Source organism: Camarhynchus parvulus, chromosome 1, assembly GCF_901933205.1.
Source record: "Camarhynchus parvulus chromosome 1, STF_HiC, whole genome shotgun sequence".
NCBI lineage: Eukaryota > Metazoa > Chordata > Aves > Passeriformes > Thraupidae > Camarhynchus > Camarhynchus parvulus.
In genome coordinates, this window is record NC_044571.1 from 33,665,213 (window position 1) to 33,689,320 (window position 24,108).

The 24,108-nt window shown below is 39.5% G+C and overlaps 1 protein-coding gene across 1 annotated transcript in view; it reads left to right on the forward strand.

Moving 5' to 3' along the window:
* The window catches only part of JADE3 (jade family PHD finger 3), a 64,303-nt gene that overhangs the window by 33,712 nt on the left and 6,483 nt on the right, over window positions 1–24,108 (forward strand). Inside the window, exons 5-10 of the mRNA XM_030963219.1 lie at window positions 9,755–9,912; window positions 11,774–11,964; window positions 14,119–14,330; window positions 16,868–17,035; window positions 22,740–22,856; window positions 23,318–23,791. Coding sequence (XP_030819079.1) covers window positions 9,755–9,912; window positions 11,774–11,964; window positions 14,119–14,330; window positions 16,868–17,035; window positions 22,740–22,856; window positions 23,318–23,791 — 1,320 coding nt within the window. The remainder of the gene's footprint in view (window positions 1–9,754; window positions 9,913–11,773; window positions 11,965–14,118; window positions 14,331–16,867; window positions 17,036–22,739; window positions 22,857–23,317; window positions 23,792–24,108) is intronic.

The window sequence follows — 24,108 nt, forward strand, 5'->3', positions numbered from 1 at the left end:
CCCCACTTTATTTCTAGAGAATTTAAAGTTATTTACTATAGCAGCAGCTTTTTACCTGGGTGGTTACTGCTGTGCAAGGTTGTGTGAAATATGTAGATTGTGCTCATATAGCTTAAACTATTCAGCAAATATGCTTTGTGCTTCTTTTCTACATGCTGCTAACTAGGTGGTTTTGGTGTGGTAAGAGCAAGGTAAATGATACAGGATGTGTCATTTCTTTGGAAGCTTAATTCTTATTGCAAGTCAATTCAAGAAAACTCAATTCTAAAAGAAAATGCAAAAAAGTAAAAAAAAAAATTGGCTAGAACTAGCTAGCTACATAGTGTTTTATTTGCAGCCACCAAGAAGGTTAAGGAAAACTCGCTAAGCTTTTTGCCTTTGAGATGTTGTTATGAGGATTATGGGTCTGTAAGGATTTAAATCTTAAAGCAGCTTGTGGCTACTGAGGTCTTGTAAGTGTTGCTCATGTGTGCCTAGGCAGTAGCTTTGTTACCAGTCAAGCTGTGCAAATGGGAGCTGAAGCACATATATTGCCAGGCTTGTTGCTGTTTCAGATACATGTTGGTGCTAGTCCCTTACCAGTCCCTTCTTTCTGCCCAGCCATCCAGTTTTATTCTTGTATCTCTTCATCACAGGGATTGCCCTATTACAGCCTTGAGTTTGCTCCATTTTTTCTCTATGTGCACATATACATTAAAACAATAATTATGAAGATGTGGTCCAGCTATGTAGCATACAAGTTTTCTCTTTACATAACCTCTAGGAAAAAAAACTAGCAGTGTTTTCAGTTCCTCCTTTTGAGATCATCTTTGCTGCCTTTTACCAGTTCTGAGGCAAAATCTTGATTCCTTTAGTGCTTGAAATATGAAACTTTGAAGAACAAAATCTGGAATATACACTTGAAATTTTAGAAGTCTATTTAATAGTGTAATACTTCTAGTAATACTGGAATCTCTTTGTCATATTTGACTTAAGATTCTCCTCCTGGGGGGAAAAGAAGACGGGAAAAAATAAAGGAAAGAAATCCCAAACTTTAGAACATATCCTCTTTGGAAGGAGTGTCTTGAGTGCCATATTTAGAAGATCCCTGAAATGAATTAAGTTCTCCTGCTAAGGGAGTGGAACGGAAGGTGACAGAGTACTGAACATAAGACTTTTGGCTATTGTTTGTTTTGCTTTTGTTCCGCTCCCTCCAACCCCTTGAAAAGCATATGCTGGAAAGTGTAGTATACGAAATGCTTTTGTCAGCAGAGCATTGAAATTGATTATTTATGCATCAAGTGGTGACAGGGGAGCAAAGCAAATACTGAGAAGGGACCCCACTACACATCTAATATCTATTAGATAGAAATTTAAATTTTCAGGCTGACAGCATCTCTTTAGCAAGGCCTCTCTGTAACAAGTTGGCATTGCTCTCCTTTCATTCACCTCTGCTTGCCAAGCAGCAGGCTGTTTCTTGAGTTAGTGATGCAGAAAATCTAGAAGGTCAAAGCTATAAATAGTTGTTTGGAAATATTTTTGTTCATGGTCTTCATACATTAAATTTTTTTTTCATGCCAGTAAACCTTGGTTTTTCAAATAAATTGCATGTGAGTATATATGCTTTCTTCCCCTTCCTCTACCATCACCAGCCCAACCTGAGTACCTGGGTTCTCTCCAAACAAAAGCTTGGGTTTGGTGCTCCAATAAGCAAGTAGTGAGTATATGTCCAGTTCAGAACTTATCTAAATATGCTGGTATCCTCTGAGGTTGCCTGTAAAAAGTGATCAGTGGCTGCATCTGAGGACTGCTTGAATTGCCTTCCAGGTGCTTTAGAATCCCAGTGGGTTTGGGAATGGCCTCAATGGAGCGAGGTCTCTGGTGTTACTGCCAGGCCAAGAGGTGTTGTGTTACAGTGCAAATGTCAAAGCCCATTTCCAGAGCCTGTATCAATCCAGAAGGGGTTGATTGATTGATATTAGTGGGTTGGACCTGGTTTCAATTTACTCCAGTCTGCTCCTTGGAGAAGGTGAGAACAAGGGAAGCCTGTAATGATGCTTCTTCAGACCGTGGTGCTTCTGTAGGTAATGTCAAAAGCAGGGCTGTGTCTCACTGCTCACCTTCTGGATTACAGTCTATCACAAACTACTGAAATGGTGACTTCAAAATTCTGTTATCCAATCTTTAGCATTTACTGTGAATAAATAAACTGTGTTGAAGTTAGAGGCACACCAGTAATTCAAAGTCATAGCTGGTTTGGAGACTTTTATGATGATGTTGGCCACATACCATTTGTGGTGTTGCCCCTCAGTGGATTTAAACGTAGACAGGAGGGACTCACAGCCTTCTGCAGTAGGCTGTGTGGGAGCAGCAGGGTAGGAGACATTTGGATGTCTGGCTCAGCATGAAGCCTGTACTTGGCAGTTTCCTGTCTCCATGAAAGCTGAGGCAGAAAATGATGGCAGAGTAGTGGGAATAATTTTTGCAGGGAAAATGCATTAGCTGGAGTGGCCTGTATGACTGACCATGTCTTTTCCCTTATGCTTGTGGGGTCACAAAAGAGCCTAAGAGATCTTTATGACACTCAAATTTATGTATATCTTTTTTCAATCCTGTCTCCTCCTTGAAAGTGCAAAGAAGTTAAGTTAGCGTTGTGCTTTTTTTTAAACCCTTTCCATATAATATGGTAATATTTTACTTCTCTTTGCAAATAAGGTTTTGAATCTCACAGCAGGAGTAATTTTTAATCCCTCATTGCTGATTGTGACAGCTGTATTCTCACGTGAAATGCAGCTTATCTTCCAAAAGTAAATGGTCTGCATTCATTACTTGGGTACATGAAACTCTTTTTAGTGGCATTTAACTGCCACATAAATCGTAGGTCTTGATCCTGAGAAGCAGCCTGTAAGACTAGACTCTTGGCAGCAAATGGACTCCTTTTGCAGTTTGAAAGTGCTTTATTTTGTTCTGTGAGTGAATGGGCAACATGGTTAAAACTATATTGCTTTGCATGCACCATGTGTAATAAGAGACTGCCACTTTTATGTGCATGCTCACTTTAAAAAATTCTGAATTATCTGGGATGCTTACAGGCTTCTCAAGGCTTCTGGCAAGCATGTGTTATCCATGAGCTACTTTTTAGACTGTTTGGGTTAGTTGATTTTTAAAAAAAATATACGTAAGGCTGGAGATGCAAACTCATCAGTTACTTCTATGATTTTTTTTTCCATTGAGATACTGTCTCAGGCTATTTGAACTCTTTAGGAAGAGGCGACCCAAATGCAGAAAGGTGTGGAAGAGTTTGCTTGAACTCTGAAAAGCTGAGCTGTTTTACCTTTGAAATGAATGAGCAGGCATAACAGTAAAGTGTGAATGGATTGGAAACAACAGAGCTGGAGTGCTTCAGTCCTGCCTGTCCTTGTGATGGAAGAACTGGACAGAAAAGGAAGCCATGAGCATTGAAAAATGAGACCAAAACTTAAAAAATCTGTAGCAATTAAAAGGATATCCTTTTCATGCAATTAGGCTGGGAAGCTCATCTGCTACAGGAAGTGGTTGAGACTGAGAATTAAACAAGATTAAAAAAGGAATTGGACAGATGATAGCAAGTACAGATTTTTAAAAATATCTGTATAAATTAATACCGCTTTAAAAATTGATTGTTAGGATTAGCCCCAAAATCCAAAGCTTATGTCTGATTAGCAACCAGAAGGAAACTTGACATGTTCTTGCACATTCTTCTGGCTCATGAGATACTGTCAGAGACATGATGTTAGGTAGCATTGATTTAGTATCCAATTTCCTGGCTTTTCCTATACGTGCTTGTAAAAGGAGGCTAGGAGGAATCATGGCTACTTAAATGAAAAGTACAGTATTTAATTTACTGAAGTCCTGGATAATTAAGATAGTTTTAGAGAGTAAGGGGTTTTAATATTAGGATTTACTGCCTTGCTTGCCCAATTGTGTGGATGTTTGGGAACTACAGATTTAATTCTACACATATTCCTGACTATCACAGCATTTTTAATGTTTTAAGTTTGTCAGTCTAGTTGGTGTAGGTGTCTGGAACTGTAGCTTCATTTCCAGTTGAAATTTACATTGCCTTTTATTTTCTTTGCTGTCTCAAAAATCTCTCAACCAACCAAAACCCAAAGCAAACCTGCCTTAAGTTTCTACACTTCTCTAGAAGGTAAGTTTCTTAGTTCAGAAACTTCTTGCCCAGGTTGCAATGTATTAACAGGAAAAATTCTACCTTTCCAAGATAAGCTCACCAAGTTCTGTTCTTGGAGGTTCATCCCCTGTAAATGGGCATTCTTTTGTACATACTGTCAAACATCCATACAAAGATAAAGTATGCTCAGATACTGTGTGGCTGTATTACGCTTGTAATAAGTCATATTAGAATTTAAATTTTGTTTTATTGTTTTTGAGGTGATTTTGGGTGTAAACCTGCTGCTTCAGAAGTCTGTTTGCTTAGGGCCTGTACTTGAGAGCTACAATAAGAGAGTAAGCCTTAATGCTTGGGGGTGCTTATGGGAATAAAAGTTACTAGATCCTTTCAAAGGAGAATAAAGAAAGATTATTTTACCCTCAACACGATGGAAAAACTCTTGTGTAATTTACATTTCACATAAACTCAAGTGTTTGACAATAGAATTTCAAACTTGGCCTTCGAGATGGGTTGGGAGGGACACCAAAAATCTAGGAAAATGCTAGCTGTTGTCTGGTTAGAGAGGATGCTGGCCCTCATTCCATGCTGTTTGCTGTAAAAGATCTAATATACCTTTGCAGGGAAGACAGGACATAGTAGTTCCCTCCTGCTTTTTAAAAACATCATAGCTCTGTGTTTCTGAGCAGTGCATGTCCTGACTCCCCAGGTGGTGGGTGAGAACTGAAGAGCCTGAGTTGCTGAGTTCTGCTGGGTGCAGGGGAAGCCTCATGACTGAAGCAATTTCATGCAATCCAGCATAAAGTGGGCTTTGATTGTAACAAGAGCAGTTAACCCATAATGTACTTTAGGCCTTGGAGGTGTGATTCCCAGTCATGGCCTGGATGCCTGTGACAAGTGACTTACCCATATTGGGAGTCTGTAAGCAGTTGGTCAAAGTAACTGAAACCATGGAGAGTGTCACAAGAAGAAGTATTGGCTTACATTTAATTTTTAAGAGATGACACAATCCGTTTATTTTTCCTCACACGTGCATTTGGGCAAGACATGGTGAATGAGCAGTGGCATCAGTCAGCTTCAGTAGTAGCTTCCAGAGGGGTATTGGAAAAGGTATTTCACTCATTTTTTTCCTTTTCTTAATGTGGTTTTAAGTTTGCAGTGGTCATGAACAGAAGGTGCCTGGCAGTCCGTGCAAATCTGATATTTGAATTGTTCATCAAAGATGGGGTTTGTAGAAGGCCATTTTATTGTCAAGACCATTCTGTTTTCAGTGCTAGTATTTTACTGTAATTCTGTATAGTATTACTTGTATTCTCCGTGATATCTTTAATGGATAAGGATACTTCATGCAAAATCATATTCTTTGTTTCAGAGCCTGATTTATTCAGAGTAAGCACAACAGGGTCCAGTGAGGAAGATTTTATATTGCATTTCCATAGAGTGCTTCCAGAAAGAGTTTGGGTTCAAATCAGAGATGGCTTTTGGTGAAGCATTTTAAAATAAATTTTGAGAAGTTAATTTTTCTCGGACATACTCTTCTAACATAATTTCCAAATAGGACTCAGAAGTCTGAAAAACTATATCTTTGATATCATTGATTCTTGGTGTATTAGTGCTTTGGAGGAGCAGAGCATCCATATTTCCCAAGACTTTTTGTAGAATTTAGCTTTTAAAGGCTTTATTGGTGGCAATGTGTCTGCAGAGCTGACTGGGAAGTTCTCATTTCCTCAGCAAAAGCAGGCAGACTTCTACTGCAGAGCGAGTCACTAATGTTGACCTGTCCTGATTTCAGTGAGGGTAAAGCTAATTTCTTCTCAGTAACTGTTGCAGTGCTGTGTTTTGGATTTGGAATTAATATGGTGTTGATAACACAGTGATGCTTTGGTTATTTGGTGATTGGTGTTTATCCCAAGTCAAGGACTTTTCTTTTTTTGCATGTCTCATGCTCTGTCAGGGAGGAGGTATGCAATAAAAAATAAACTACAAAACCAAAAAGACTGGGAGGGAGCATAACTGGGACAGGTGACCCAAACTGACCACAGGGATATTTCACACCATAGAATTGTTATATAAACTGGGAGAGTTCCCCAGAAGGGGAGCTGATCTGGGTTTGGGAAGCAGGGTCTGGCATTGGTCAGTGGGTGGTGAGCAAATGTATTGTGCATCACTTGTTTGAGTTTTTCCTTTTCATTATAATTATTGTTACTGTTATTTACCATTATTATTGTATTTTATTTTATTTTCAATTATTAAACTGTTCTTATCTCAACATACAAGTTTTACTTTGATTCTACTCCCCATTCCACCAGGTTTGGGGGGGAAGACAGGGAAGGGGTGGGGTTGAGCAAGCAGCTGAGTAGTTAATTTCCAGCTGGTCTTAAAACCACAACATGACTAAAGAACACGGTCTTTCTGTTCCAGACTTAAGCCCGAGTTCTAAAGCATGAAATATGTAATAGAAATTCTCAATGAAATGGTAACGATTAGATGATGAGACAATGATGACATAAGCAGACACATTTCATTGATGTAATTTACTCAAGTGCTGCTGCACTGTTTGTGGTTGAAGCTAAAAATTCCTGGCAGCAAAACGAAATTTTAAGTTCAGACCAGGCAGTCTTGCATGGTAAGGCTAAAACTCGTTTCTACTTTCACACTCTCTTTGCTAAAAATTATTTTTAATAAATCCCACTGTCGCACAATAACTACTGTGGAATGCTCTGAGTGGTGAGGAGTTTCCCACTTGTGTGTGGCTCTGGGAGCTGCACTTGGTTATAGCTCAGCTCTGCAAGGCCTTGTTCTGTTGTGCACTAAAGACACTTGGCACCAGCTGAGTCTGGTTGTGAAGAGTGATGTTTCTGGATGGGAATATTTTATAAGCCTAGCCTTGGCATGCTCATTTATTCAGGTATTTTCAATATATATGATACCACAGGTGATGTTAAAATAAAGTTGAGGGGTTGTGCTTTATATAAGGTAAGAAGTAGAACTACTTTGGGGTGATTGAAAGGTGAGCTGAGCTTCATGGGCTAACTGGAAATGCAGGTGGTTCTTGCCAGGAGGGGAGAGTGTGTGCTGTAGAGCAGACTAGCTGTTGTTCTATGGACACAGTTAGTAAAGAAGCAGCATTTATTTGTTTTTCAAATAAATGTTGGAAAGAAACAGCCACGAGGAGAAGCTGGCTATCTAAATCCTGGAGGCATGTGTGCTGCTCTTTGTGTAGGTGGCTTAGTTCATAGCCTTGAGGCTGACTGCTGAAGTAGAATTTTCTTCACTTGTCAGAAAATTCTCTTTGGGTCCCCTGAGTGTTTTGGTTTACTTCCACAATGAAAGAAATACAGATTGAGTATTCGCATACGTTGCCCTCTGAGAGTATTTTGCTGTTGGAAGACCCTGCTTTGCCACATATGAAGAAATGAAGAATGACTAGAGCTAAAGATTGTAATGATTTCAAGTGTCTGCAAGAAATCCTCAATTGTGCTGTTAATCACAAGTATGTACAGGCAATTCTTAGGAAGTCTTAGCTGAGTTCTGGAGTCCCTTAAGGTTTCAACAGTTATCTTTTTATTGATTAAATTATTGACCTTCAGTGGTACCTATACTGTAAACTGTAGAAATCTGAAGCAGAGAACTTTATGTTGTGGCATGGTGATGGTGTGGTCAGTACCTACAGCAGTCAAAAGAAACCCAGAAAAAGTTCATGCTCCAGGGGATTTGTGCTCTAAAAATAGAGGTACAGTTTGCATACATAATGGATGATCAGAAGATTTGCTGCTAAGCAATGTAGTTAGAATACTGATGCCTTTAATAGCATTTTTCATCTAGTGGTTAAGAAATAGTGATTTTGATAGGAAGTACTTCACTTTTATATTCTGTCACTGGCTTAAAAGGTAGTTTGTAAAGCACTTACCTCAGATAAAATTTGAGAAATATATTTTCTGGTAATTAAAGCAGTCATTGCACTTCCCCTGTATCATACTTTTCCATTCCAGTGTTCTTTGGAACTGTACCCTGTTAGTGTTACTAATAATTCTGACTCTGTACCTGTAGCACAGAAAACTAAAATGCCTTTTAAGCAGCATAAATAATTTTACATTTTATTTTGGTGTGTACATATAGTGCTTGAAAAAAAAAAAAAGGATGCTTGCAGTCTCAATGCTTTCACTCTTGACATTCAGATTTTAATACGAGCCTGTTATGTACCTGAGGAATTTTATACAGAAGGCAGCAGTGAACAGCCTGTGCTGAACCAAGGCAGGTAGCACGTGATTAGCAAATACAAGACCCTTGAGTCTGTGGGTTTGAGTACCCTCGGTCAGCTTGCTCTCCTGGCCACCCCTATGAGATGCAGTTGTAGAACATAATGAAGTTAATGCTGATGTTCCAGGTCACCAGCAGCTATTTCAATACCTGTTTAGCACAGAGACTTTAAAAGTAATATTTACTGGATGATTTCCAAGAACAGCTGAGAATTTTTGCAGTAGGCATAACCAGTCTGGTACTGTCAAATTGAAAAGGGTACATGGAGATATTGGGCTCTGAGATTGTTTATTACTCTCTGGCTATAAAACTGAATTGGAAAGAAGAGAATTCAACCTGTCACAACTTGCTGCAGGGATATTTTCTATTTTGTTTTATGGCCCTTTGAGGATTTGATTTCTTATTACAATAATACAGTTAATTAGTTGCAATGTCTCCCTAAAACCGAGTCACAGTTACTGTTTTGCTTTACTGAACATTAAGCGGGTGCAGTGAAGCAGTGGAGGAAAAAGCCCACAGAGGATAAATGTGCCCTTTATTTAAATTGTACACACCTGTAGTTGACAGATATTGACATTAAGTAAGCTTTGAGATGACTGATAATTGGTTATTCTCAATATTCTCATGTTTACATGCTTGTAAAAACTTTACTCTCTGGAGCCAAGTGTTATGGCTGAAGATCTGCTGCTATGGTTTGCTTTGTATGAGGGTGATGTTTCATGGTATAGGTTTGCTGAAAGATGCTGAGGCTGGATTTTGTCCATCACTGCTTACACACAGAGCAACACAGGTCTTGTGTTCCAGCAAAGGCTGCTGTTCATCTTTGATCTCAGAGATCCCAACCAATAAAACTTCAAGTGGTTTTAATAAATGAGCAAGTGCCTATCCATCAGTTTTGCCATGGCAACTGTTTGTAGCCCATGATGAATATGACAGTTTAAAGTAGCTGAACTGAGTGAAAGAAAAGGGTATCCTACCTTGAGTCTAAGTTAGGGTACAACCTACAGGCTGACAATAAAAATAAACTGATTGAAAATATGGTGAGGAGTCTTGAATCAGATGCAGGCTTCTTTTCTCCTCGCTCTGGTTACGTGTAAAAAACTTCTTCCTTCTGGTTAGCCTTTGGGCAGCAGCATGGTTTTGAATTAGTGTAAACTTCTTATCATACTGTACCTAATACACTAAAAATTAATAATCTAGGTAGTTTCAAATTGATTTGTGTTGATACTCTTAAAAAAATTGTCAATGCATATGCACTGTTTCAGTGTAAATAAGAAAAATACCTGCCACATTCTTGAACACAATGCTCTCTCTCAAATCCATGTTCGCACTCTGTGTTTCCTGCAGGTGTTCCGCAAGGATCTCATTAGTGCCATGAAACTCCCAGACTCTCACCATGTCAACCCTGATGAGTATTACGTCTTTGCAGACACGTGGAAACAAGAATGGGAGAAAGGGGTTCAGGTTCCAGCCAGTCCAGAAACTATTCCGCAGCCTTCTCTCAGGTATTGCTGGTCAGACGTGGATCATGTCTACAAAATGGCAACTCAGAGAAGATGATCTCTCAAAACCAAGTTGTCTAAGCGCAGTCAGATTTTCTCTGTTGGTATGTTTAAATCTTCAGTGTAGCAGCCTTTAGACATGTTCTTAAACCACACAAGTGCCAATTTGGAAAACATTTCTGTGGTGCTTCAGTCCAGATCTCATTCTGTCTGCACGCTGTTACAGTGCCTACATTGTGAGTTTAAAGAGATCTTTTTTCCTCTGTCACATGGTGCTATGGATTAAAAGCTGTTTTTTATTTCAGCATGGGGAGTTGAATAAATTAAAAATAAACTCATATCTTATGCATATTACTTGAAAAGTTTCCCTACACTGCATGGTGATATAGAGCACTAGGCATGCAGTAATCACTGATACCTGATAAAATGACTCATTTGTTTATATAATCTAATTTTGGTTATTCTCAATATTTTAACCTTTTCTACCTTCTCTCACCACAGTTGGCTATTTAACATTATAGAAGTTCAGTGATCTCAGATTCTGAAGATAGATAAAGAATCTTCTGTTCTCTCACACTGTGTTTAGGCTAGGGAAACATAGCACTGTAGTCCTGCAGCCTTTCCTGGTGGAAACAAAGCATGTTTCAACAAAGAAACGTTAATGCTGGCGTGCTCTTCAAGATGAAGATAAATGAATTGTCTGGTGAAAGTGCTGTGTCAGCATAATTTAATTTCCACTGATGCTGTTGTCACTACCAAGTTATTAAAAATAAGTATATTGCAGCTCATACCAGCAGTATTATATTAGAGGGAAATATTGGACCAGAAAAAAGAAAAGCTCACAAGGGAATTAGAGGAAAAAGTGAGCAGGGTAAAGGGGTATGAAGAATGGCAGAAGGACATTGTTTGTGCTGACATTGATAATCCACGTTGTCCAGTTAGAATTAGATGGAATACAGCTTGACAGCTGCCTCCTCCTTCTTTGCTGCCTTATTTTCTAGAGTTTTTATCTTTTCCTTGTCCTGTGGAGGGTGAGCTCCAGAAAGCATCTAGAGCTGCTCATGCATGGCACTGTTCCATTCTGCATCTCTCTGGCTTCCTTCCACACGTAGGGCTTTTTGCATTGAATTCAGAGAAAGATTGAACTTTGTCTAGTTCAGATTATTCTTTCCATTCCAAAATCAAACCAACTAAACACAGAGTTTTATCTCTGAAAATACTTGAAAGAAACAACAGAAAGAAACAACAGAAGGAACACAAATCTTTTTCTCTGTTGCTTCTTGGATGACTTTTCCCCTTTACATTTTTGCTTGGCATCAGAATGTTTTTTGCATAACAAAAATAATGTATTTGTAATGTGGATAAGGTGTCATTTACAAAATAAGGGTTGACTGAGTATCCCAAATGGAGAGCAAGGATTTTTCCCCCACGCACACAGACATTACAGTAGAATCACTACAGTAAGCTTTCATGAAAAAGCTGGTGTTTTCAAGACATCAGTTGGCAAGATTTCCTTATATCATTTAGGAAGAATATAGGACAAAGATTGTATTGGTTTTGTGCATAATACTTTCTGTGGGTTTCAGAAACAGTTGCTTTTTCATACCAGTAGCATTTGTTAAATTGAAGTCATATGGATAGGCTTACATTTTAAATAGGGTTCTGTATGTGTAGTAAACCTTGGAACATTTTGGGTGAAAAAATGACATTTCGAGAATCCTGTCTCCCTAGGCTGACTATACTTACTGGGTGGTTTAAAATCTGTGAAACCCCAGCTTTCTTTGCACTTATAGCAAATATTTTATGTCTTTCAAGGATGGGTCTTAAAAAGCTGTAAGTATGTTTTTTTTCTTTTCACTCATAGGGTTGTAGCAGAAAAGGTAAAAGAAGTACTGTATACACGACCCAGGAAATACATCCACTGTTCCAGCCAAGAGCCCACAGAACCAGGTTACATCAACATTTTGGAACTAGCAGAATCGATGTGTCGCTATGATTTGGATGACATGGACATCTTCTGGCTCCAGGAGCTAAATGAAGAGCTTACAGAAATGGGTAATTCCACAACATGTTCTCATTTTAAAAGCTGCACTTAATTTTTGCTGTTTGAGTTTTTTGCTGTTGAGTAGTCTGCTGTGCAAGGTCTCTGAAAGATTGCTGAATGAGAATTGAATGGAAATGCTAAGAGAAACAGGAGCTGAAAAAGTAATTACTTTCTTGATCTGTTAATATTTTGTATTTTATCTGTTGTACCTAAACATTTCTTGATGTCCAAAATCATCTGCAACTTCTGCAGGCTAAGGCAGGAGAGAAAAAGCCTTCATCAGGTGGAATTAATTTTAGGACTTCAAAAGTTTAAGATTTTATGTAGGGAAAGCAGATGTTTCCATTTCTTGAACTTGGAACATATCTACAAATTCAGAGTTCTGAGGAACTTGCATGCTGGGTTCTCAAAAGAGTAATTAAGTTTCACACATGTTAGCCCATTCAAAATCAGCTAAGTAAACTTTCTTTTGCCATGCAAGTTGTGGGTATAGAGGTCTATGAGCAGGAGTGAGCTATGGAAAATAATATTGGAATTACCACTGGGATAACTGAATTGTGGTGGAATAGCCTGTGTGGCTAGTATTCTTCCATGGGTGATTGTAGGTCCTTTAGGAAGGACAGGTTGGCATCTCCTGCATTTGCTGCTAATAAAATAAGAAGTACCTATAGAGAAATGATAATCAATGGCAGTGTTGTCTGTAACAGCAGTGAAATAGTGGTGACTGAGATCCAGAGGGGAGTGAGGAGGGGAAGTAGTTTTTCTGGTCCTGGGCTTCAGAACAGCACATTTCTACTTAGGTAACTTGGTGGGATCTGGGAGGCAGTTCTGAAAGGTGGAATTACTGAAGAGAGCTAGCAGGACTTCAAGAGAACTGTCCTCCAAGCACAAGAAAGTTCCAATTATACATTCAGGAAAATTATTAGATGTGTTGGGAGACTGGTTTGGTGAAGTAGGGAGTTCATGAATGAGCTCCAGTGCCAAAGGATGCATGTAAGTAGAAGCAAGGAAAATAACTTCCCAGGCAGGAATGCTGTGAGCAAAAGCTGTTAGCTTTTCAAGGGGGCAGATCTCCATCCATGGAGATTTTCAAGATAAAACTACATGTATCTCTTGAGCAACAGCCTTTTTGGATTTCCTATTGACTCTGCTTGGAGCCCAGGCAGAGGCTGAAGCCCTCTGTAGGACCCTTCCCACCTGAATGATTCGCTAATTCATTTAATTCAGGCAATGAGAAAGTATTAGGGCATGGAAGAGAGCAAAGAGAACACTTTAACTCTCCCTGTTTATTGTTTGTAACAAGGAATCACAATTAGTAGCCTTAGTTAAAATATTAGCCTCTGCAATTAATGTTATGTGAATATCCCAACATTTGAAGGCCTGAGTAAATTGTAAGCTGTGAACATCATGATCATTTTTGAGCAAGGATTGTGATGAGATGCAATGTGGAGATGTCTTGTAGCTGTGAACATCATGGGGTTTCTAATGCAGTGCATGTCCTGAAACTGCAAGCTGAGGGCCAATCTCATAACAAATACTTTTAAAGTGGTCCTGCTTATGCTAAGTTTGATTAGTGGTGAGTACATATAGCATGTGTAGTGTACACATGAACAGATAGTATGGATTGCAACGGTATATTTATCTGCTATTTTATTTTTTAAAAAACATCAGAAAACTAAAACCATTTTTCTTAATCATGTTTTGATCACATCATCACAATGGACTTAGAGGTACTGGGTGGTGCAACTTTCTTTATAAGATATGAAGTATTCTTCCCTTGTTTCCTAGGGCATTAGTCTTCAGAATAACACAGTGTGCGATTTTTAGTGATTCATTAGTGTTTAGTAAAATTATGGAGGTGCAGGAAGGGTTATGTGAGAGCAGCCAGCAGTTACAGCAATTGCTGTCTTTTATGCTGCAGTGTTTTCTTCCAGATGCAACCTTGTGGTTTGTGTAAAATTTTTACTCAAGTAGTAGTTCTGCTTGTATTTATAAAACAATGTTATAATTAGTCGGTGAGTGAAAAATCTTGTCTATTTTTATTTTATTTTTAGATGCTGTGTCTACTGCATTAGTTGCTAGAAGTTGTCTTTTTTCTTTTCCAGCTTCTCTGACTCAGAAGCATCTGACTGTCCTCTAATTGCCCTTCCCTTTCTGTGTTGTAGGCTGTGGGCTCCTGGATGAGAACACGATGGAGAAGACAATTGAAGTGCTGGAGCGGCACTGCCATGAGAACATGAATCACGCCATCGAGACCGAGGAAGGGCTGGGCATCGAGTATGATGAGGACGTCATCTGTGACGTGTGCCGGTCCCCGGACAGCGAGGATGGCAATGACATGGTGTTCTGTGACAAGTGTAACATTTGTGTCCATCAGGTTAGTGCCTGCAGAAACAGTGACACTCTCCTGTGGTTTGTTTACCCAGGCAAATGTGGAATTTGAACGGATGTTAAACACTAAGTGGAGGACTTGGCGGTTTTCTACATATGAAAGATGGTGCGATACTGAGGTGGATTTTCAGACTATAACAATTACAGTAGATTAAGTCACCTAGCATTGTTAATAAGTGGACAGCTACAGTCTAGCAGGAATGCAAAGTATGTTTTTGGGACATGCAAGTATTTCCTCTGTGACTGTAAATAATTGTTCCCCCTATTACTAAATCTGCTTTTGAAGATAAATGGGACAGGAAATACTGGCTTGCCTGTTTGTGACAAATCTAAAGATCATTTGGTTCAGAGCTTTTTTTTTTTTTTACTGACTACTTATGTAGTCAGACATAGACTGTCCAAATTTAGCCATCTGGAACCATATGTAGGCACTTAATAGAGTGATCTTTTTCAGAAGCCATTAGCACCTGCAAAAACCAGTCTCAGTCTGAATGGTGCTCATGTTTATAGTGTTTCAGATGTAGTCAAGACTTTACGCTGCCTGAGCTCAGTATAGTCAGGTAAAGGTATCCTTATAATTTGAAAAGGGGTATGAATCCTTGGTTCTGTGCATCCTATTCTGGAAGGGAGTTTTGCTACAAATTGCAAAGAGACCAAGAAAGTTCTTTTTTTTTTTTTAATGCATTTTTGTACTGACTGCAAGTAATATTTGGAAAACATATCTGTCTGAAAAAAGACCTGTCACCTCCTCGCTCACAGTGGGCTGGCTTCCAGCCTGGCTGCTTTCCTGACCTGAGTCCCCGTGTGAAGCAGCCTGTGAGCCTGAGTTGGCAGTAAGGTGGCAGTGACAGGAATATGGCTGGCAGCTGGGCTGCCTGCTTCACTCCTTGCTTGGGCCTGTTAAGGAGTAATGATGGATTTGCAGTCAAAGGCTCATGGTTGTTTCCTGACGACTGAGCTTGAGTTGATGGTCTGCTGCCTCCTTGCCCCTCACTCTTCCCTGTGCTGGATCTTCCTGAAACAAACTGGAGAGTGTGTCTGGGCTAGAGCAAATCCTAACTATAGCAACAACTTGTTTCATTTTTAATCTGGATCAGCTTTGGTTCAACAAGTAGCCTCAGGTCTGTTTGTCATCACAAGTTTGGAGCTGGAGGGGAGGAGGAGTGTGAGAAAATTACTGCTTCGTGGTACCCTGTTGTGCTGGCTCAGACATGTTGTGAAATTGCTGTTTTAGTAGTCTAGGCATCTTTTGCTCATCAGTTAAAATTAGAAAATAGGTTCAGTCCATTTCCAACACCCTAGATATGATCTTAGATTTAATGCCACTTCTGCTCTAGTAACAGAAAGAATTCAGGTGGGAATATGCCACAGAGGAGGAAAAGAACACTCGTAAAATTTGGATTGCAGCTCCCCCTGTTGGGCTTTTACAGGAGTTGTAACATCAAAAAAACCCATTTAGGTTAGTCAGTCTTGCTGCATTTAATTCAAGGAAGTCCCCCTCCCTACAAGCTTGACATAAATGTGCAGTGTTTTATGATATTGTTTAATATTAAATACTGAAATCTTACAAGCAAAAGTCTGGGAAGGCAAGTATGGGAATCTTATACTAAATTTAGTCTGAAAGAATGGTTACAACTACTGATCCTGTTCTTTTGAGTCTTTTAATGTTATCATTACTAGAGATGATGTTAGAAATCATCAGATTTCCTGTGATATCCACCCTTTTGATAAAACTTTTATTTGGAGTGGTTGAGTGAAGTTAGACCTTGGTGGCAGCCAGTGATTTCAGATAGCTCAGCTTCATGGAGGTAGGGGAGTTGTGTATGTACATCAGGATCCACCACTGGCTCCGTTAAGAACCACAAGGAATTTGAATTGGAAACTAAACTATTTATTTTCCTTTTTTATTTTAATTCTCAAACCTAGCAAAACTTAAGAAATTTTTAATTTTCCATGTGGTTAAGTGCAATACTTGGGAAATAAGTGTAAAACCCAGCATCTTATACTTTCAGTGTATGCTGTAATTTTTGTTGCAGTATTATATAAATATTTAAAGAAAAAAAGTTCACAGAACTGTAACCACAAACATTGCAGGAAATGATTTTCAGTTAAACAGATAGAGCTCATATCTCTATCCCTAAATAGAATTATGTTAGAGTATTACATTTTTAGCAGTAGGAAATGGTGATTCTAGGAAGTATTAGATACAGAAGCTAATTTAAAGAAATATCCATGCTGTTTACTTCAGAAATTTAAAAGTCACTAAAGGCAAAGGTAAAGGTTTGTAACACCAGTGCTGTTGTGCAGTCACAGTGAATATGTTTTATAAACAGATGTAGAAATTATTGTTTTTGAGGCTGTTTCTCCTTTGATTAATTGACTCATTTCAAGGTAAAGAAATCACAGATTAAGTGAAGGCCAGATTGTGCCTTTACTTTTTGAAAGCTTTGCTCTGTGTGAATATGAATGCCTGTGTGTGAAATAATTTCAGCATAATGATTCCAATACCTGTTTTTCTTCAAGGCTTGCTATGGAATCTTAAAAGTACCTGAAGGGAGCTGGCTGTGTCGCACCTGTGTCCTGGGAATACATCCTCAGTGCCTCCTGTGTCCTAAAAGAGGAGGTGCCATGAAAGCTACCAGGACAGGGACCAAGTGGGCACATGTCAGCTGTGCTCTTTGGATTCCAGAGGTAAAACCCTAAGTTCTTGCCTGTCTTCCTCTTCTTGTTCCATCCTCTGCCTTTTTGCGTTCTCATGATTTAAGGTCTTTGACATACTACTGGGCTTTATTTTGGTAGGGCTGCTCAGTCTGTGAAGTGGGGGAGAGAGTCCAGATTGTACTCTACTAATGAGTCACTTTGTCACCTCCATTTAATCAGCAATCACTTCTTGGTGTCATTATGGTATCTGTGACCTGCTAGAAAGGGCAACTGATAGAAGCTGTATCTTACAACTGCAGCTTCACTGTCTCATATTTTTTTATGAATTTGTGTGCTTGGATACCTGTGTAATTTGCATGAATACCTCCACTTTTTTCAGAGCTATGTTTGTTTGTTTGCTTAAAGGTCGCCTGCACTGCTTTATATCCATAGGATGCATGCTGTAATTTGTACTTTAAGTTTATTTGAATTAGAATTTTTCTGAATAGTGGGGAGATGAGAATTTTTATTTCCATGTTATACACACTTTATAAGTAAAGGCTTTTTTGATATATCTGTGCATAACATATATGGAGAGTTTCATAATGAAGTTTTACACTTCCTCCTCCATTTTGAATCAAGTTTAGCATCACAGTGTGGTTCTGTAAAACAGAAAGTTCACTTAGGTATAGATGGAGTTTGTGTTTAATTTTGCACTTGGGATATTTATGTTTTATTTCTGGTAAGAGTCACAATTCCGTTATGGTGGGTGGTTTAATGTGAGACAGTAGCCAGATCTGTCAGCACCATAAAATCAAGCATACAGTATTTTCTGAATTTTCTGCTCCCAAGTGCAGACAGGTCTGATGTGTGCACAGCTTTGAAGAAGATGTTAAGATTTTGGTTTGGTTTATTTTGACTTAGCAACTGGATATAATGTGTAATTCTTAGTTGTCTCAGGCACATATACCTGCTTCTTAAGGAGACTATCTTTGTAGTTGCACTTTTCCTTTCAGGCCTACTTGTAGTTTCTGTCATTGCTTTCACCTTCAAGGGGAGAGGAGTTGAGAAAAAACAAAAAAATACTTTTTTTTTAAATCACTTGTCCTCTTGTACTTATGAAGTGTCTTGCTTGGAAGCTTTCCTGGCTCTGAGCTGAATAGCAGTCCATTCTGCATGTGGTTGCCTTGCTGTTCTCATCAACAGAAAAGGAACAGTGAGGTTTGGGTAGGTGGTGATGGCTGGGCAGGAAGCACACCCTGGTTTTATGCCTGCCCAGCTCCCTCTGGCTGGGGAAGAGAAGCTACAGGGGGACACCCAGGGTGGGAGAGCTTGAATCCAGCTGTTTCCACAGCCCATTCAGTGATTCCAGGTTTTGGACACCTCCTCTCCACGCCAATGCCATGTGTGTCAGGCATAGTGAAGAGGTGGTATGTGCCTCTAGGCATGGGAAATGCCTCTTGGATCCATTCTCTTGGGCTTGTGTGTAGTCACAGGTAAAACAATTCAGTTACCAGAGAAGCCAGGAAAACTCTTTGTAAATCTCTACTAACGTGGCAGGTCAGTTCCTGTTTGGAGGGGCCTTATGTGCTGCAGGGGGCAAGAAAGAGTTTGAAGACCCAGGGATGGATGCTTTAGGGGAGAATGTGTATTCTCATGTATCTGTGTTTTCCTCCAAGGTACTAGCATGCTGGAACTCCCTAAAAGAAACATTAATTATAAAGTCACTGGTATTTCCTCTTTCCTCCTCCTGAGGCCCTAACAAAGTGAAGCAAGGCAGCAAGCAGGGAGGAAGGGGCTATAAACATTTCTGTCTTGTGGCAAAAAGTTCAGAGAGCCTTCATGAGTCACCAAGTGTAGTCTAGCATTGTTGCAGTCAATTGTGCCAGGTATTCTCCTGCATTAATTAATTCAGCACTGTCTTGAAATCTTTCTGCTTCCCTGCCTTCCTTGGGAGTTAATGCTGTTTAAAGGCTTTCTTTTCACTCCCTTGACTGATTTGGGATGATTGAAGGTTTTTACTTTCCAAAGAGTACTCATTGGTTTATATCCTCTTTTTCTTCTGCCTTTACTTTGCTTTAGTGTAAATATGTGGTCTATTTCATGTTTTTTTAAAAGGTGTACTTCTAAATTAAAAAAAAATCAAAAAAGGAAATGCTGATACTAGAAAACCTGTATTGAGTGTTTTGAAATTCAAGGTGTTTCTCTTCCTTAGATAACCTATTATAGATATGTCCTCTGCCAGTCAATGTGGCGTTAGCTGAAGCAGAAAGTGATAACACCCCCCTGGCTGTAGAGGAAAGATAAAATTTACTGTCCTGAGCAGCTGTTGTGAGTGGCTGTGCTCAAGCCACTGGGCTGCCCTTCCCAACCACTGATGCAGATCCTTGTGTACTGGAGCAGCTGCTGGTGGCACAGTTAGCAGGGAAGAATAGGACAGCAGGGTGGTTGATCATGTGCATAACATGATAATAGGCTTCAACAACCCACTGTCTTCACTCTCTCCTACTCCTAGAACTTCTTCAGAGTATAGCAGTCAAGATGTAACCTGATGCAAAGTGAAGAAATGGAGAAAATGACTACATGTTATGGCAGATGGATCATTTCTGTCTTGGAATGGGAGTTCTTGGGGGATGAAAAGGTTGGCTTCTGCTCTCTGGATCCCTTGTGAGCAGCAAAGTTCAAACGGACTTTGCCTTGACTCCTCTCTGCAGAAACATGCAGGTGGCACATGGCCAGTGTAAATAAATTGCACCTGACTCTGTAAGTGCCTCTTTGTGCTTTTACAAAGTGGGGTAATATCAACAGTCAGCATTACAAGCTGAATGAACAGCATTTCCAATATAAATGTTTCCTGGCCTTATGAGTCTCCTCTGGGGAAGGAGCAGGGAGAATATTTAAGGGGACAGAAAGGGACAGGGAAAAGGTCTGTGTCAATTCCCAACTCCTGCTGGAAAGCCCAGTGGAAAGCTGATATTACTCAGTCTCCAGAAAAAAGTCATTGTAGATTCTGATTTCTTTTTGAAAAGAATATAAACAACCTGACACATTGATACAATCCCTTAATTCTTAAGGGAAGTCTTGTCTCTCAGTGTAGTGGTAACAATCAATCTTTGTACAGAAATACCTGTGCAACTTGTAACCAGCTGTTCTGAGCATGGTCAAGTTAGGTTCATGAAAGTTTCTTCCATTTTGGAAGCAAAAGAGCTACATTTGGTGATACTGAAGAACACTGACCATGATTTTGTTGAGCTACTCAGGCATTCCAAGGACAGTCTTGTCACTTTTCCACCAATTTATAGGAAGGCCACAAGAGGTTAAATTGTTAGCCATGTCTGTCTCGTGAGTGCATCATGGATTGCCTGACTGTTCTTCTTTAAAACCTGAACTTTCTGAAGCATCTCAGTGTCTTCCTAATGAAGACTTTGCGAAATGCCATGCACTCAGTATATTCCAGAAGATGTGGGCTTGCACTTGGCAGATCAGAGAGGAAAGTACTGTAAGAAACATTATCTTATTTGAGTCCATTTATGTCATTAATTCATGAACTATTGGTCATCTTTTTTTTTCTAATGTGGAAATGATGAACTGAGTAATCTCTTGCAAAGCTGTTCTTTCCACCTACTTAAAGCAATGCATGATAAGGAGAGAGTAGCAAAAATATTCTGAGCATAGCAGCTGTGACTTAGCACTGCTATCTTTGGCTAAGTCCACCTCACTGAGGAGGTCTGCTGAAGGAAAGCTTTTCATCCATAGGGATTAAACAGGTTTTAAAATGAATACGTGCATCAAGTGATTGATGATGTACCTCCAAAGGGAAGCTAAAAAATTCAGCTTTGTCTACCAGCTCTTGTAAAGTTGCCAGTTTAATTATCGCATGTTAAGCTAATTCATCCAACCCAGATTTTCCTGGGTGTCTCTTACTGTAGATTTAATCTATGAAAATTACTGTAACATAATGCTCTTAAAGTTTTCTAGAAAAACAAAATAATTGTTCAAATCTCAGCCTTAACTGCTGTTTTAGCCATCATCTTTCTTCTGGCCTCATAGTGCCACAGAGCATGACCTAGGAACCTCCTTTCTTCAAATTCTTAGGTTTGACCCCTTTGAGAAGAAGCCCATACTCCCACCACAGGAAATACAGGTCTGCTCTATTCAGCTGAATAGTTTTTAGGAAGTGTGGAGTATCAGCACAGTATCAGCATCGTGGTTTTGGTTCAGCCAGGTAGCCCTCCAAGGCACACAACTGCTGAATTCAAAAAGTGTTGGAGAAGTGTCAAAATTGAAGCTTTTGGAGGCTGGTGTTTTTGGGACAGTTATCCCACTGAAATATTCTGCCATGTGCCATTCTCAAACTGGCCCAGTTCTGCATGTTAGTCATTCAGAGCTGGCCAAGTTTTTGTTTCTGTGCTTGGATAAATCCTGTGAGGAGGGGCTTAGGGATGTCTACAGATATATTTATATCTGTTTTCATTTCTAAATCATCATGAGGAAAGTCCTCATTTCCCTGTATAGAGAACAGGCAACTGAGAAACTTCTATCACAATGGATATGTGGAAGTTAATATAACAAAGAATAGGAAAAGCTATTCTGTCTATATATGGGGTTTTTTTTTCCTTTCTTTTAGAAATATCTATAATCTAGTCTACTAGATACAAATTTATCATCCAGACTAAGTCTGTGAAAACTAACACAAGACAATATATCCTGCTTTGTAATAAGAGAAGTTTGTTGGGTTTTTTTCTTAAATTATATTTGATACAGTCCATAGTTAGGAAAGTGTATTAGGATTATCTCTTGCAGTGGGAGTGCTCAGTGGAGAGGCAGAGGTAGGAAGCAAGGCTTTTCCTGGCTGCTGACTGAGATCTGGTTCTGTCCCAAATATTGAGTTGACAGAAGTAGATACTGTAGCAGATCTAGGGATTTTATAGAAGGAACTTTTCAGGAATGTGTTCCTGTTTTGTTCTGGGGGGCTTGTATTTTGGCATTTTTTTAAAGTTAGACCTGTAAAAGCAGCACAGAGAGGAAAAAAAAACCAAAAACAAAACCACAAGGGAATGGAAATAAACTTAGAGTGACACTTACTGCAGTCTCTCAACTGATAGTGGTTTAGGAATGGTATTCCCCAATTTAGTGTTCCCACTGAAGCACTTCAAACCATGCACCACTCCCCCCTCCCTTATAGCAGTCTGGAGAGGGGATTTGGAGGCACAAATGGTAAGGATCATGGATCAAGAAAAGAAGAATTTACTGGAAGCAGCAAGTGAAATAAGAAAAACAAAGAAAAATGAACTGTAAGAGCTACAATATCGGTAACGGAGCCAGTGCTACCTGACCACTGGCTTCACATCACACTTACTGACCAGAAGAGAGCCCTTCCCCCCACTCTCAGAAAATGATGTGAGCTGTACAGAATAACCTCTGCGTCCTAGCCATGCTCCCTCTTGGCTACTGCAAAAATTAACCCTGTCCTGGCTGGAATCAGGACATTGGTTCATAATAAGGGCATGCTGTAGGTGCCTCAAATGTTTTGAATAATTGCAACTTTGAGTCACCAGGTTAAACTGATAGTATTCCACACTATTGTCTGCATGTGGGATCTTTTGGAGTCCCTTTCTGAGAAGTACGAGTACATGGAGATCTTGCTGCAAGAGAAATGGATGGATGGCTTTCTTCTGATATAAATGGAGAGCATGGGTTTTGGGTTTATTTTCCCTTTGATAACTGTTTTCTGCACTGCTCTTTTTCTTTACAGGTTAGTATTGCTTGCCCAGAAAGGATGGAGCCAATCACAAAGGTGTCTCACATTCCACCAAGTCGATGGGCTCTAGTGTGTAGTTTATGCAAACTGAAAACTGGTGCTTGCATTCAGGTATGTATGTCCTTGTCCCATAGTGACTCTGCAGGGGTGAATTTGTCAGAAGGGCAGTTTTGGTTTTGCATTTTGTTCTTCCTGTGTTCAGAGATGCTTTACAATGGAGATGACTGTTGTATAGATGTCTGGTTCATAGCCATTTGCTATCAAATTAGTTGACTAGACAGAAGAATTAGTCTGGGTTGCCATCTTTTGAATAAGTCTGATACACACTACTATGTAGTGTATCAAAGATGAACAGAAAACTTCCACTGAACACTCTGCAAACAAGAAAATACTACATTGGGTAATACCGACTTGAGAGGGATCAATATTTTTAAGAATGTGTAGGAAATTGGTTTTGGTAGGGATGGCTTTTCATGTAGTTGAGGTAGTTATGTCCTTTTTTTCTAGTTTGGTGCTCCTGTTAGTAGTTGAGGAATTAGTAATTGAGGCTTTTTGTTTTGTTTTGTCTGCAGTGCTCCGTGAAAAGCTGCATCACTGCCTTTCATGTCACCTGTGCCTTTGAGCATAGCTTAGAGATGAAAACTATCCTGGATGATGGGGATGAAGTCAAGTTCAAGTCGTACTGTCTAAAGCACAGCAAGAACAAACAGAATTCGCTGCCTGATGTTGAGGAGCACCCCAAGAGCGTGCCAGAGCAGAAGCAAACAGAGAGTGAGAAAACGAGCCTGCGAGCCCAAAAACTCCGAGAGCTGGAAGAAGAGTTTTACTCACTAGTAAAAGTGGAGGATGTTGCAGCAGAGCTGGGCCTTCCTAAACTTGCTGTAGACTTTATCTACAATTACTGGAAATTAAAGCGAAAAAGTAACTTTAACAAACCATTGTTTCCTCCCAAGGAGGATGAAGAAAATGGCTTGGTGCAGCCAAAAGAAGATAGCATTCATACTCGCATGAGGATGTTCATGCATTTAAGGCAGGACCTAGAGAGGGTAAGAATTAACTTGTAAAGTTCTGAAAAACTATTTGCAGGTGAGCAAGGTCTTTCTTTGTGGATGAAAGTGAGAATGGGGAAAGCAAAATGAGATAATTTAAAAAATAATAATTTTAAAAATAAAGTAAGGCCTTGAACTGCAATCTTTTGATATGCTGCACTGCCTGCCGCAGAGACTTTCAGGAGCTGCCTCTCTCAGTCCAGTGAAAGATCCAAGGTGAAAGCAGAGCTTCCTGACTTGCTTAGAGGTTATTCCTTTACGTGTTTTAAGATGCATATTTCTATGCACAATGGACATATTTGGTAATCGACTCT